The sequence below is a fragment of the Aegilops tauschii genome, chromosome 5 (genome assembly GCF_002575655.3).
Source record: "Aegilops tauschii subsp. strangulata cultivar AL8/78 chromosome 5, Aet v6.0, whole genome shotgun sequence".
Lineage (NCBI taxonomy): Eukaryota > Viridiplantae > Streptophyta > Magnoliopsida > Poales > Poaceae > Aegilops > Aegilops tauschii.
In genome coordinates, this window is record NC_053039.3 from 556,921,842 (window position 1) to 556,936,775 (window position 14,934).

Below are 14,934 nucleotides of genomic sequence, written 5' to 3' on the forward strand. Positions count from 1 at the left end.
ATACTCCTACAACGGACCATCTAGAAGCACCCACGTGCCTTGCAGGACGGTTCCTCCCTTTGCTTCACGACGCGTAAGCAGTGATGCCAAGTTGCAACGCATGACGCATCGCATCATCGGTTTTTCCAGCCAGCAGCATTTGGCTGGCCGACTGCGCCGCACGAAGGGGGAAGGAAGAGGGCTACTTGGAAAACTGGGGGCGGCGCGGCGGAACGGAGAGCGGAGGAGAAAGAGAGGAAGCAGTCTCAGTTCTCGATCTCCGAGGTTGGTGGCGGCGGCTAGGGCTGGCAGCCGGCGGCAGAAGCAGATCTGATCCGCGTCTGTCCGGCGCAGAGAGGAGGCTCCCCGGAGCTTCGGCCGGACCGGCCATCCGATTCCGCGGCCCGCCTCTGCGATGGTTCGATCTCCGCCCCCATCTACCCATCAGTAATTTTGTTATCCTCCCTCCTAGGGTTCAAATTCGGGCGAGATCATCGCCGGATCCCCCGGGCAGTTCTCGCGCTGGGACGGCCAGGCTAGGCCTCGATCCGTGGGAGCTGCCAGTTCGAGTCAGATTCCCCATTTCCTCTGTGCGTGAGTTCGTCGCGCCACTACGATCCCTCTAGCCCACAGGCTGGACTTTGATAAATAGTACTTGATCTAGCCTCTTTGTGTTATTCACTTGTTCCCTGACTTCGTCCATTTTGGGGGAATTTTTGTACTCCCTCCATTCCTAAATATACAAGTCTTTTTAGAGATTTCAACAAGTGACTACAACATACGGATGCATGTAGACATGTTTTAGGGTGTAGATTCACTCATTTTGCTCCGTATGTAGCCCCTTGTTGGAATCTCTTACATTTGGGAACAGAGGGAGTAGTACACAGGAATAAGCATTAGGCTAGTGTGTGCTGTAGAGATTGTTTTGTGGTTTTGGTCCCCTGGCGGGCCGCCGTGGAGATTGTAACGAGCTGACGGTGGCATGTGTTTCCGCAGGTCTCTGGCTGCTGACTGCAGTGATGAATTCGAGGCCGATCGTGCTCGTCTTCCTCCTGCTCGTGCTCATCATATCATCGCAGTTCGAGTGGAAGCAGCAGATCGGTGAGGCCGAGGCCAGCCCGGAAGCTACGCGGCGGAGGCAGCAACCACAGGTCGTAAGGGAAGATGCCGTTAAAGAGAAAGTGAGTGAGCCGCTCTCCTGGCGTTCTTGTCGTTTGTCAAATTGCACTCGCTCTAGGTCGATTTCAGCGCACGCCCCCGCCATTCTATTTGGCGGGAAATTATCTACTAGTATCTTCTTGGAGGCACCCCTATTTATTGCCATTGTTTGTTGTGCTACCTTGTTTTGTACATGTTGCGGAAGAATTGGTGCTGGCATATGGTAGCGTTTTTAGAACTTTGAACACACATAGATTGAAAATTTGGAACCACCACCACAAGTGTTGTCTATGAAAACAAATTGAAACCTGTGATGTGTGACCAACTTAGTTCTTTTGGTTGCATTTCATCCTCTCTAGAAGCCAACTTTTCTTTTTTGATGCTACTATAATGTTGATCGAAATAATTAAATTGTGTGGCATGATACTAGTAGCTGGCTTCAGAATAATCTGTGTGCATTTATGTCGGAATGTTCTGTACTATTTCCTTTTCTTCTTTCCATTTAATTGCATACTGCTGTTCAGTTTCAAGAAAGTGAGTTTTAAGTTTAGGGCATCCCTCTCTAAACTTACAATATATCCAAGTATTGCTTAGTGAAGAAGTTGAGTGACCTGTGGAAGTTTCATGATCATTTATTATTCACTTTCTGCTATATTTGGAGCATACAGATTTAGCCCTGTTTCTTTGTTGTGATGGCGCTAATTATTACTCTTTCTCAACGCCTATGCTTTGTGATGGATCTGACGGTAGAACAGGAATAGCATAAGTTTGTCATCTGAAGAAAGAGCCAGTGGCTTTATTTTTAGAAGGTGTATGCAATCTTCCTCGATTTATGATACAACGTCAGGCCACACTCAGGCATGAGATTGCAACCAAACAGCCCCTTAGTTGATACATTATGCAGCCATGCTTACTGGTATGGTGATTGCTTTATTACGCAAGAACTTTTAGGGAAGTATTGCGCTTCATGCGACACTTTTTGATAAGCAGGTGTTCAGTGCCAGTGCCTATGACACGCAAGGCGGTTTCTTGTTTCCATCCCTTTTGCGCGGATTCAAATCAACATTCAACACTCACAAGTTTATGTATCAATCTACAGATAATACTGGCGCAGGAGAAGAACATCCAGCAGCTCACCGAGCTCATCCAGAGCCTCCAGGTGCAGCTACTGCATTGCCGTGGCAGCAACAGCACTGCTCATGGCGCCTCCTCGAATCAGTCTTCAGCCAGTTACTCCGAAGCGGACAGACATCAGATAATCGATGACTGATCGCGCGTGGACATGCCCAGGTCGTTTGCGTCAGAGTACAACCGGATCAAGGACATGCTCTGCAGTGTACTGATGTGCTGTACTATTGACAGCACTATGACCACCCCCTTCTAATACATCTTCACCCTCGGCTTGTACAGGATTATATTGTAACTGTATCATGTAAATTTAGCCCACCTTCCTCATTGAGATTGAGAATGTACTCATACCGATCCCTGCCGCGATCATCATCGATTCTTTCTATCCGCCACAACACATGTGCAGCAGTCTGTATTCGGTGGAGCAATTTCTCGGCGATGTGGTGGTCTGCAAGAAAGAGGTGAGGCAGGCACTCTACAACCTACATGAGCTTTTGCAAGCATGTGTTATTAGTTACTCCCTCCGTCCCATAATATAAGAGCGTTTTTGACACATCATCAGAATATAAGCACATGAGTATTGTTCAAAAAAGCATATTACCAAAGAATCAAGGAGAGAAAGCAGCATGAATAAGGCACGCAGCAACAGAGCACTGACACAAATCAGCAGTCACGGTGATGACTGAACTCAATGCAGCTATAGATAGCAGCTACGTAGTTTCTGTCAGGAATCCTTGAAAGAAAAGGTAGAAGAAAAAGAATCAAAAGATTTATTCATGGATGATGATGATGGATTGGATGGACGGAGATGGCTGCTACTTCTTGAGGAACTGGAGGCCGTTGGCCTGGGAGTAGCGCTCCATGAAGCGCATGAAGCGGTCCCAGTCCCTGGGGGTGCGCATCACGTACTTGGCCTCCACGGCCGCCGGCTTGCCGTTGACGAACTTGGCGCTGACGTCCACGGAGCTCAGCGTCCCCTCCTCGTCGATCATGTAGAACCCCGTGATGTCGCCCAGCTCCGCCGACGAGTCGAACACCGACGGCTGCTCGAAGGTGAAGATGGCCACCCCGTTGCTGCCGTCCCGGGACTTGGTCAGCCGCACGTCCGGGATCGTCTGCTCGTCCGTGCCCTGGATGAACTGGATCGACGGCCGCGACGTCATCGCCATCGCCACCACCGACGATGATCGCCGGGAACTAGTCGTTGGGTGCAATGGCTTCTGCAGCTGCACGGTGACGCCGCTGAAGGAGGTGTGCAGCTGGCTTGTCCTCCTCTGGCACGACGAACCTGGAAATGAGGAACGGTGTCAGATACATATACTGAAACTTATTGGAGGTGCATAGTGCACGCTACAATGTTGTCCATTCTACGACTTTACAATGTAAATTGCTCGGACCAATTCTACGATTCTGGTTAGTAGAATCAACCTAGATTCTGAAACCCTTGTGTCATCGACTAGCACAACTTGGCCTCCAGCGCACTGTCATGCATAACAGAAACTGACTGTCTGCAAAGATAGACTTTCTTTTCTCACAACTAAACATTAAGGTTATTATGTTCATTTTGATTCTGATTTGGTTCAAAATTCTACGATTTGCGAGCCTACCATGGGGTTCTGAACCGATTACGATTCCGGCAGTGTTGACTTATGTAATGTTATGACGGCCTTTCCTAGCAATGCAGTATCATGCATAACTGGAACTAAGCATCCATAAGCAAAACCTTGGTTTTCTCAGATCTAAAATCATTAAGGCTCTGCTTGTTTTGAAAAAAAAAATCATAAAGAAAGCATAAGAAGATTTCTTCACCGGAGGCGAGGATATGCGAAGGGCGGGCCTAAACTAGAGACGGCAACTTTGGACAACCGCAATGTGACTTTCGGTTTGCTTCAATTTCTTTGGTATGTCGTCATAAATAAAAGCAGATTGCTGAAAGAATTATTGTTTCCAAGTACATCCTGCCCTGTCCAGAGGAAGAAGGCGAGGCAGATCATGTGCTGACGCACCTAGCAGACACCATAGACTGGATGCTTGGATGCTTGGGGTTTTCAGTAATAAAAATCGGAAGGGGGAAACCCTTCTTTGATAAAAAAAAAAACAGACACCAGTGCACGTAGCACATCACCCAGTCTATGGTGCTATCACTGATGTGATGCACCGTCACCGTGTACCTGTTCTCTGAACGAACGAATTCTAGGCTATCCCAGTCCCAGAGCAGACAGTGCATGATTACACGTGACCACTACATACACAACAGGGAACTAGAAGAACTAGGCATGGAAATGCAGCTCGATTAGCTGGGTGACTGAGAATTACAAGAACCTGCGGCGAGGCGTCGTCGACGGGGCTGCGGCCGTGCCGCGGCCGGCGAGGCGACGGCCAGAGCTTCCATGGCCGGCTGGGCGAGGAAGGGAGGGAGGCTGGCGCAGAGGGAGGATGGAAGGGGGTGTGGTTTTGAGTGGTGCAGAGGAGGAAGATGATGGCAGGAGCGATTGGGTGGCCCCGTGTTCCAACCACAGCCATCCATCCATCCGCCCCTCTGGCGATCCGTGTCAATGTTTTTCCTTGCCACCCTGGCATCTTTTGGTATTTGCGTGCATGCCCAAGTAGAAAAACAAGTTGACCAGTGCAAATAGGCGAAAACTGGTTAGACAAGCATCGAAAATGCCAAATGGTACCCAGAGACATAATGTATATATGTGTAAATTTTCAGATCAAAATACGTTAAAATGAGAGCTAAAAATGTTCATCCTCAAAGTTCGTAATTTGTTTTTGTGCAGCTCGTAATTGAAAGTATTTCATTCTGAAAATTTACACACACATTACATCCTTGTATACATGTGTATTATTCTCAGAATTTTTTGAAACTGAAAAGTTTGATTTTTTCAAAATTAAGGCCTTCATGGAGACCGGTCCTCGAAATGCCCAACTCGACAAGCACCCCCTACAAAAAAAGGGAATATAGTGTATATGGTGTACTTAACACTAATTTTGTAATAACTTAATATTATTATCAAGCTATTTGTCATATGCTATTTTTTGGCAAAAAAGAGAGAGATCATCCCGCAATAAAATAGTCCCTCTTTTGGTTTATAAGAGCATCTCCAACGGCGGCACCAAAAGACGCGCGCGGTAAACTGGCATTTTAGCGCGCGGGGGACGTTTTCGCGCGCTCCAGCGGAGGCGGGAAACTAGCGCGCGCGGGAAAAAGCGGCAGCTCGCGCGCTAGATTTGGTGCACCGTGTCTGGCGCGCCTATAAAATTGCAGCGCCCTCTGCCGCTCTCTCGTCTCTCCCTCTACCGCTTTCTCTCCTCGCCGCCGACACGCCACCACCGCGCCACCATGCCGCCGCGCCGCCGGGGAGCTTCGGGCTACCACGGCGTCCGCGTGCGTCCGTCCGGCACCTACTCCGCCGAGATTCGGTCGGGCGACGTGCGCCTCGGCCTCGGAACCTTCGACACAGCCCAGGAGGGCGCTCGCGCGTACGACGCTGCGGCGTGGCGCCTCCGGCGGTCCCTTTGGGACATGAACTTCCCGGAACTATACCAGGAATATCAATGAACCCCATTCTTGCAATTGCTCAGGATACCCTCTTTTAGCTGCTAGGTCTATTTCTTAGTTCAAGATCCCACAGGAGTTGGCGCCTCCCCCGCGGCTTATCACCGACGAGGATCGTCGCGAGAACCGGAGGCGGGAGCGCCGTCTCAGCCTGCTCGAGATGGACGAGGAAGCCATGGCGCTGTGACGCCAACGCTTCTTGCAAGACACCATCAACGAGCAATAGTTCTTCGTCGAGAGGAGGGCGGAGAGGGAGGAGAGGAGGGAGCCGCCTATCGCGAGGACAAGCGAACGCGGAAGGCGGTCGCTAAATTCAACATCGCGCTAGGAGATGCGTCGTCCTGGGACTCCAACGACGAGCGGTTCCTTGACGCCTACGCTCAGACCGGAGAATGACGAATAGTAGTAGTTTTTCGTTTTATCTATCTATCGTAGTAGAGGACTATGAACTATCTATGCACTATTTTGTATCGTAGAAGCAGGCTATGTGACGAACTATCTCACATTTGTATCATCGGAACCAAATGTGTATCGAATCGTAGTTCAGACAGTAGGCGTCAAGGAAAAAAAGGATGAAATATAGCGCGCCTGCTGGAGCGGCTCGGGCGCACTTTATTTTGCGGCGGCCGTTGGAGCTAGCGCACCGCCACGCGCAAAAGCTGGCTCACCCGACGCTGTATTCTGATTTTTAATGCGCCGCGCATTGGGCGGCTGTTGGAGATGCTCGACGCCAAAGTATACCATTGGATTTGTGACCGAAACAAGTTTCTAGGGGTATCTTTTATAGTATATGGTTTTGCATTACATTGGTCAAAATGGCGATATGGAGTAAGCCAGATTGTTTGTTTCCTTTCCTAATCATAGTTGGCCAGGGCAAACTTTTCCCTCCAGGTTTCATCGGCGAGTCCGTGGATTCACATTCCCCTCTGCCTGCCGCTCCGGCGGCTGGTGGTACTTCGGTCTTGTAGGGGCGAGGCCGGCGGCTGGTGGTAGGGCCCGTGTCGAGCTGGGGTGGTGCACGAGCGGGCCAGCACACCACCGGTCTTGTAGGGGCGAGGCCGGCGCAGGAGCAGCCTACCTTGAGCAATGGCGGTAGCGAAGGCTGGTCAAGGAGCGCCGCGAGGGCGAGTACCTCGAGCAGCTGGAGCGCAAGGCAAAGGAGGAGCGCCTTGCCCGTGATGGGCCAGCCTAGTCGGCGGCGGACGACGTCGCTAGAGCCTGGTCGACGGCATTCACTTGGGCTGGCCCGACGCTGACGCTCATCAACCTCACAGACCCCAACGACGAGGACGAGGACGCCTCCTCGTAGTTTTTAGTTTTATTTAATGTTTTAGTTAATGTAAAAGTGGACTCATGGACTCTCGCCGGCCTTTATGGCCGGCATTAATGTTTAATTATCATATTTTATTTCAAAATATGTGTGTTATTTTCTTTTTGCACGTCATATAAAAAAGTGTCAGGCCAGTGTTCAACACTCAAAAGCGCCAACCCAAACGCGAAAGCGGACATGGATGTCCGCTGGGACGATCCAAACAGACAAAAAACGGATAAAAATCGTCATCCGTTTGGATTGACGCGTTGGAGTTGCTCTTATCTTTCCGTTGAGAAATTAATGGAAATGGAATGCCCGGTTGGAAAAAAGAAAGAAAAGGGGTGTGACTGTCTTTCTGTCTGTTTCTCTCTCGGTTGTACTCAACGTGTTGTTTAACTTTGCCACGCGCTTTCTGAACGTGTTCTTTACCGTTACAGCGACGCAAGCATTATATAACTGTTAGAGATGAAGACGAAGGACATTTAGACTCCCGGATAACGCCTTTTTTGTCGTTGTCTCTGTAGTAGAATGCTGCCCTGTCCTCTCTGTCAGTCGCCAATCATGGCCTCAACAACCCTGCGTTCAGTTTAGGTTTAGCCGCCTCCACCTTGTGCGCCCGACAGAGCCAACATGCCCCAACAAACCATACTAATCAACCCTCAAAGTCATGGCAACTCCTCCTCCTAGCAACATCAACGAAATTACAATGCAGTGCACATTCTATCCATCATCCAACAGTCGTTGCAATCCACCCAAATTAAGAGCATCTCTAGTCGCGGATAAGGACCGAGAAATCGGAGGTTTGATGAGCGAAATCGGCTACGGCCGAACAGAACCCGCAATTGAAACTGTAAATTTGGAAAAGAAAACATTCCCGGACGAAATAAAGAACACAACACTGCATACATAGTTTGATCATCGCTACACTTCGAAGATATTTTATGTCGCCATGCCGCCCTATCCTAAACTAGCGAAAAACCAAGCTCACCGGAGCTCTCCGGGTGCGGCGGAGGCGACGACGCTCACTCGTCGTCGTCGTCGGAGGCAAGATCGATGTACATCTTGTCGTCGTCGTCGTCGGAGACAAGATCGATGTACATCTTGTCTTGCTCCTCGGCTTCGCGGCGCCATCCCGCCTGCTTGGCATCGAACTCGCGCACGGCAGTGAGCGCCTGCTCATAGAGGAGCTCATTGAGCTCCTCGTCCCGCCGGCGACGCGCTTCCTCCTCCTCATGCTCGCGCTGCTTCGAAGGCGTCCACGTCGGGCCCGACGAGGTAGGCCTCCGGGCCGATGACGCCGCGGTCGCGCAGGGGCTCCTCCCCCGGCTCCGTCTTCACGATGTGGGGCGGCGGCGCCTGAGCCCAGGCTCCCTCTTGACGGCGCGGAGCAACGGAAGCTCGCCGGGCTCCCTCTTCACCGGAAGCGGCGGCGCGCCGGAAGAGCTCCCCGCGTCGAAGCGCCGCGCCTGGCGGGTCATACTCCTCCATCTCGCGGCAGAGGAGGGACGTCGACACCTCGAGCCCGCAGTTGGTGTACCGTCGGGCCGAGCGCTTCCGCGCTGCATCGGTGGCGACGCAACGCTTGCGCTCCAGGTCTTCGCCGCCACCGGCCGGCCAGAGCTCCACATCCCGCCCCACATCGTGGCAGATCGGTGGGCGGGGGCGGCGAATTTAGGTCACCGGCGGCGAGAAATCAGAGGAGGGGGGATGGGGAATCGCAGCGATGGGGGATATGGTTTCGACCCGTATCGCGGCCATGAACCCGTAGTTATACGCGCGAGGAGGGTTCTTCCGGGCCATCGAAAAAGAGTTATGAGCCGGGGCGACTATACGGGCTTTGGTCTTGCCCAAAAACGGACCAAACCCGTATGATCGTCGGATTTTTACGGTTTGCGCGTTTTTAAGAAGTCTGTTAGAGATGCTCTAACCCCCCAAATCAGCACAGAGACAGAGCAAGCACCCAATCATCAATCATAGCATCGAATATTCCAGTCATAGAGAGAGCACCCTCTAATCTACCAACGGACACATCAATCAATCAGGCGAAATTTGTTCTTTGGGCGAAACTAGAAGAGAAATTAATGATGCTTGCTCTGCATCCACTAGTAGCAATAATGAAGAACGGCGGGCAGCAACAGGAGATTTTTACAGCAGGAAATGAAAGGAAAATGGAATGGAATCAGATCATCCGGCGCCAATGGCGGCCGCCGGCTAGCAGCCGGAGATCTTGGCCCGGAGGATGGTGCACTTGGTCTTCTGGAAGGAGGTGGCGGCGACGTCCGGGTCCACCAGCTGCAGGCTCAGCGGGCAGATGACGGCCAGGGGGCACTTGGTCTTGCGCCCCTTGTACTGCATCACCGTGTCCAGCCGCACCTCCACCTCGAACCTGCCGGCCTCCTTCTGCCGCTCGAACTCCGCCGCGCCGCCCGCCGGCAGCTTCGGCAGCGCCCGGTCGACGCCGCCCACCTTGAGCCGCAGCGTGGTCTCCTTCCGGGCCCCGAGGTCGAAGGCCGCCACGGTGCCGGACTCGTCGAAGCGGGTGCCGTTGAAGGAGAAGGCCACCGCCACTAGCCCGTAGCTGATGGCGTAGTGCAGGTTGGGGTTGCGCATCGACACGGTCGCCGTCGCGTTGTAGGACAGCAGCTGGAGCGGCGGCTTCGCGGTGGTGGAGTTGGAGGCGTTGGGCGACGGGGCGAGGTCGAAGCGCGTGAGGAGGGCGTCCTCGGCCGTGGCCGTCGGCGGCTTGATGACGGCGAAGGCGAGGATGAGGACGACGAGGACGCCCCCGAGCACGAGCAGGATCGCCGCCCAGATGCCGATCTTTTTCCAGTTCCAATCTTCGTACTCCCAGAAGGTGCCCATGGCTCGCTTCGCCTGGCTGGCTGGTCGGATGGAGATTGCGAGAGAAGCGTGGAGCTGGAGCGGGAAGTCCGGCGAGGAGGGGCGGGGAGAAGAGGGGCTGGAGCCGGAGACTTATGGCGAGCGGGTCTTGTGGCTGTGGCCAATGGCCATCCAGACGAGAGCAGAGCAAGAAGAAGACCAAGACCAAGACCAGTGGGGTCGTATAAACAAAGGGTGCAAGCAGAAGGTGACCGTTGGTCATCTGAGCTCTGGCTACGACATGGCAACTGCTCCGGCCAGTTGGTAGTGCTGGAGCACTCGTGTTTCATGCTCACTTTTTTTTCCGTGACTGTTATTTGAAATTGACCGAAAATGGTTCGGGCGTCAGTCAATTCTGCGAATGGCACGGTTGGCTGCGGCATCACTGGCGAGGATTTTTTTTTCCGAGAAACTTCCGATCTATTCATTAGCTGTTATGGTTATGGCAGTACAAAGAACACCGGCGAGAATAATCCTACACAGGACCGAATCTAAGAATGAGCCAGAGATAGGACGACACGGTTGATGCTGCGGTGTCCGACGAGTCAGGATGGGAATGGGCCGGGTCGCTGCCGTGACCCATAAATTTGAGGCCAATGGGTCATGTGGGTTGGTCTCAAATGAGATTTAGGTCAACAGAGTCGGCACCGGGTGACCCACCGGGCCAGCCGGGTCAGTTCATCTTACAGTCTTATATCTCACAGTAGTTGCAATCTTTGTCGCGTCGGCATTGTCGTAGGACCCGAATTTGAGACACGAAATACCCATCGCACCAACGAGGCCATTGACTATTCTTTATATGGGTCGACCCCTGGCCTCTCAAATTGGCCTTGGGGCCACAGGGGCCTAGTCCAAGGCCAGGGCCGGGTCGGCCCATTGCCATCCTGGCCGACGAGGATAATCCAAGAGTTTGATGGGTGGATGGGTAGGGGGGCTTTGTTGGCGCTAGAGAAGAGAGGGTTTAAAGGGATGGCTAGTGCGGCCACGAAATGGAGGAAAAGGTGCTTGGGCATGGTAGAGCGGCATTGATATCGGCTACGGGTTGCCGATGAATCTAAAATGCATCTTGTTTTACCGAAGTTTTGCTGATGACTCCAAGAAGGAGAAGAATATGTTTATTCGAGGTTTCAATTATCTGTTCAAGACGTGCAAGTCTTCTCATGAGCACCATGTCAGAAATGTTCATAGGGAAAGACATGTGGAGGGAGTTGAAAGCTCAGAAGGCTAAGGAGACAGGTGTGCCAGCTCTACCAGGGCCTGAGGATATGAACAACATTATCACTGACTTAAAAACCCTAAACCCCACATCTGACTTAATGGTGAGAACAAACGTTGTTGATTCTTAGTGCCACGTGGCACTGACCTGCGAGCCTGACATGTTACAAATCGGATTAAAATGGTCCAAATCGGTCATCGGTGTTTACTTTTTTTTACCACTAGAGTTGTAGACTTTTGGGGAGGCGGGGAAATGTGGTGGCAAATCCAAATATCTGAAGCGAATCTGGTGTTTTTTGTAATTCACTTATCTTAAGCAAAGAATAATAGCCATTTCGCCCACCCATGTGCCGAATTTACAATTTTCCCACATTTCCCATATTTATTTATTTCTAACTTTTGTGTTTTTTTAATTTCTATTTTTTGTCTTTTCAAAATATCTTTTGTTTTCTAAATAGACATTATTCTATTATTAAATGTAGTAAATTGGTAGAAAGTAAATACAATGTTCCTAATGTATGAAAAAAGAACTTATAGAAATATATTCCGCTTTTAGCAAAGAATAAGAGCCATTTCGCCAGCCCATGTGCCGAATTTATAAATTTCTCGCATTTTCCCGTATTTATTTATTTCTAACATTTGTGTTCTTTTTTAACTTTTATTTATTTTGGATTTATGTATATTTATATTTATAATCTGGTATTTTCTTTGTGAAAGATGAATAGAAATATTGCTTGTTCTGCAGTATTAGTTCTGCAACCTCTCTCTAATCTACCAACAGTTACACCAGCTAGGGGACGGAAATTCCTTCTTTGGGTGACACTAGAAGAGACATCGATGCTTGTTCTCCACTACTAGTACTGATGAAGAACACAGAGCAAGAACCGATTTTTACAATTGGAAATGAAACCAAACCAAATCAAGTGGTGGCAACGGCGGGCGGGAGGGCTAGCAGCCGGAGATCTTGGCCCTGAGGATGGTGCACTTGGTCTTCTGGAAGGCGGTGGCGGCGACGTCCGGGTCGACGAGCTGCAGCCGGAGCGGGCAGACGATCCCCAGGGGGCACTTGGCCTTGCGCCCCTTGTACTGCATCACCGTGTCCAGCCGCACCTCCACGTCGAACACGCCGGCGTCCTTCTGCTTGGCGAACTCCGCCGCGCCGGCCGCCGGCAGCTTGGGCAGGGCGCGGCCGACGGCGCCGACCCTGAGGCGCACCGTGGTCTCCTTCCGTGCGCCGAGGTCGAGGGTCGGCACGGTGCCCGACTCGTCGAAGCGGGTGCCGTTGAAGGAGAAGGCCGCGGCCACGGCCCCGAAGGTGATGCCGTAGTGCAGGTTGGGGTTGCGCAGGGAGACGGTGACCGTGGCGTTGTAGGATAGGAGCTGGAGCGGCGGCCTCGCCGTGGACGTGGAGTTGGGGGCCGGGGCGAGGTCGAAGCGTGTGAGGAGGGCGTCGTCGGCGCTGGCCGTGGGCGGTTTGACGACGGCGAAGGCGAGGATGAGGAGGGCGAGGGCACCCCCGAGCACGGCCAGGATGACCAGGCAGACGATGGCCGTGGTCCAGCTGCACTCGCAGTCGGAGCAGTCCCCCCGGCGCTTCTCCCACCACTTGCGCCACCAGTCGCGCTCCCAGAAGACCATGGCTGGCGCTGGCGCTGGCTTAGCTCAGCTGGTGGGTGGATCTCTCCGGGTGGAGGCGTGGCTCGGCTAGGAGCGTGGAGCTGGAGCGCGCACGGCGAGGGGAGAAGAAGGGGGCGGGGCTGGAGCTGGAAGCGGAGACTTGTGGCGAGGGTGTGGGTCTTCGGACGCGGCCAGATGTGAGCAGAGGAGACCAAGAAGAAGACCTGCTGCTGGGCAGGCCAGTGGGTCGTGAACAAAGGACAAGGTGACCGTTGGTTGTTATCCGTCTCCTCTCGCTCTCAGCCGTGGCAACGGCATCCATGGTGGTTGCCTCGCCAAACGTCCCAAGCAGAGAGAGAGAGAGAGAGAGAGAGAGAGAGAGAGAGAGAGAGAGAGAGAGAGCGCTCCTACGCGTTTTCTGTATTTTTTGTTTCTTTTCTTTCAAAAGAAGAGAGCGCGTTGGCAGAGCGTGGTCGAGCTGGAGGCATCAACTGCTGTTGGTGATGGCTCCATAGATCCCGAAAAAAAAAAGAGGTGATGGCTCCATAGTTTTTTTTTAAAGGTTAGTGATGGCTCCATAGTTGGCTTTCTTGATTCCAACGCTTTGTATTATTTTATCTTTTGTACCTTAAGTCTGATTTATGACCCGATTTAGGATGACGGGAATCTTGAAAACAAGATCAATGTCAAGCATGGTTTGAACAAATCTGGAATTCGAATTCTGAAACTACAATGAAGCTGTTTTTACCATGTTTGACTTGTATATGGTGTCAGTAAGGCACTTGCTGACTATAGGATAGAGGTTTCTTGAATGTTGTCCCTTCCACGCGGAACTGCAGGGTGCTCGCTCTATGCTAATTCTATCTTCATCGCCTTAGGATTCTACTTTCTCCGTTTGGAATTAGTTGTCGCGAAAATGGATGTATCTAGAACTAAAATTTAGTTCTAGATACATCCATTTTCGCGACAACTAATTCCGAACGGAGGGGTAGATGGAAAGTGTGCTTTGGTTTCATTTTCAGCGATACATGGTTCCGTTTGCTTGGAAAGCAAATGATACGCCTTTTCTGAAAAAGAAGAACGCACTAAACCGAATAAAATGTAACCTTTTCAATTACCTCTTAAGACTTGATGAAACCTAAATAAAACAACATTGAGACTCCAATCAAAATTATGAAAATTATATCCAAACCCGAGATTAAGCAAGTAAAAGATAACTAGATAGCAAACCGGAATATACTTCATTTCAATCGCAAGAAACTAATTAACTAAAACCCAAGTAAAACTAGAATGAAATGCCAATAGTAATAGTAGTCAACGTGCATAACCTATACGCGAACCAACTTGTGGTTGGATGGTTAGAGGGACTGTGGTATCCCAGCCCACCAGGATTCAAATCCTGGTGCTCGCATTTATTTCAGAATTTCCGGCGATGCGCATTAAGTGGGAGGAGACGTTCCCGTCGACGACGAGGTGCCTACGGCTACGGTTCAGTCTTTCGGAGGTGCTCATAGGGGTAGGGTGTACGTGGGTGCGTTCATAGAGGTGAGTGTATGCGCGTGTATATGAACACTTGCGTCTGTACTGTGTTCATCTAAGTGATACATGATCCGAATCGACTAGGCCGTGTCCGATCATCACGTGAGACGGACTAGTCATCATCGGTGAACATCTCCATGTTGATCGTATCTACTATACGACTCATGTTCGACCTTTCGGTCTCTTGTGTTCCGAGGCCATGCTGTACATGCTAGGCTCGTCAAGTCAACCTAAGTGTTTTGCTTGTGTTCCGAGGCCATGTCTGTACATGCTAGGCTCGTCAACACCCGTTGTATGCGAACGTTAGAATCTATCACACCCGATCATCACGTGGTGCTTCGAAACAACGAACCTTCGCAACGGTGCACAATTAGGGGGAACACATCTCTTGAAATTTTAGTGAGGGATCATCTTATTTATGCCACCGTCGTTCTAAGCAAATAAGATGTAAACATGACAAACATCACATGCAAATCATAAAGTGACATGATATGGCCAATATCATCTTGCGCCTTTGATCTCCATCTTTGAGGCGCGGCATGATCAC

At 51.2% G+C, this 14,934-nt stretch overlaps 4 protein-coding genes across 5 annotated transcripts; 1 reads left to right on the forward strand and 3 right to left on the reverse strand.

The window, feature by feature from the left end:
• The first annotated feature begins 66 nt into the window (after positions 1–66).
• Positions 67–2,619, forward strand: LOC109734015 (uncharacterized). Its single transcript, XM_020293226.4, has 3 exons — positions 67–397; positions 976–1,160; positions 2,237–2,619. The coding sequence occupies exons 2-3, from the start codon at positions 999–1,001 to the stop codon at positions 2,405–2,407; spliced, it is 333 nt and encodes a 110-aa protein (XP_020148815.1). The 5' UTR covers positions 67–397; positions 976–998; the 3' UTR covers positions 2,408–2,619.
• A 277-nt stretch (positions 2,620–2,896) lies between these two features.
• On the reverse strand, positions 2,897–4,812 carry LOC109734014 (photosystem II reaction center PSB28 protein, chloroplastic). Of its 2 annotated transcripts, none has more exons than XM_020293225.4 (2): positions 4,588–4,812; positions 2,897–3,553 (listed from the first exon to the last, which is right to left on the reverse strand). In XM_020293225.4, the coding sequence occupies exons 1-2, from the start codon at positions 4,790–4,792 to the stop codon at positions 3,081–3,083; spliced, it is 678 nt and encodes a 225-aa protein (XP_020148814.2). In that variant the 5' UTR covers positions 4,793–4,812; the 3' UTR covers positions 2,897–3,080. The 2 variants fall into 2 exon arrangements, with proteins under 2 accessions (XP_020148814.2, XP_045085273.2); XM_045229338.2 differs by having other exon boundaries at positions 4,582–4,812.
• A 4,288-nt stretch (positions 4,813–9,100) lies between these two features.
• Positions 9,101–10,244, reverse strand: LOC109734009 (uncharacterized). The gene has a single exon (XM_020293221.4). It carries the CDS (start codon positions 9,996–9,998, stop codon positions 9,348–9,350), a length of 651 nt encoding a protein of 216 aa, XP_020148810.1. The 5' UTR covers positions 9,999–10,244; the 3' UTR covers positions 9,101–9,347.
• A 1,689-nt stretch (positions 10,245–11,933) lies between these two features.
• Positions 11,934–13,195, reverse strand: LOC109734013 (NDR1/HIN1-like protein 3). The gene has a single exon (XM_020293224.4). It carries the CDS (start codon positions 12,867–12,869, stop codon positions 12,180–12,182), a length of 690 nt encoding a protein of 229 aa, XP_020148813.1. The 5' UTR covers positions 12,870–13,195; the 3' UTR covers positions 11,934–12,179.
• Positions 13,196–14,934: the final 1,739 nt, after the last annotated feature.

Coding starts and splice junctions, on each gene's coding strand:
- LOC109734015 (XM_020293226.4), top strand. CDS start 999: ATGAATTCGAGGCCGATCGTGCTCGTCTTCCTCCTGCTCGTGCTCATC. Junction 1,161..2,236: donor AAGATGCCGTTAAAGAGAAA/GTGAGTGAGCCG, acceptor ATCAATCTACAG/ATAATACTGGCGCAGGAGAA.
- LOC109734014 (XM_045229338.2), bottom strand. CDS start 4,792: ATGGATGGCTGTGGTTGGAACACGGGGCCACCCAATCGCTCCTGCCAT. Junction 3,554..4,581: donor ACGCCTCGCCGCAGGTTCTT/GTAATTCTCAGT, acceptor CCTCATTTCCAG/GTTCGTCGTGCCAGAGGAGG.
- LOC109734009 (XM_020293221.4), bottom strand. CDS start 9,998: ATGGGCACCTTCTGGGAGTACGAAGATTGGAACTGGAAAAAGATCGGC.
- LOC109734013 (XM_020293224.4), bottom strand. CDS start 12,869: ATGGTCTTCTGGGAGCGCGACTGGTGGCGCAAGTGGTGGGAGAAGCGC.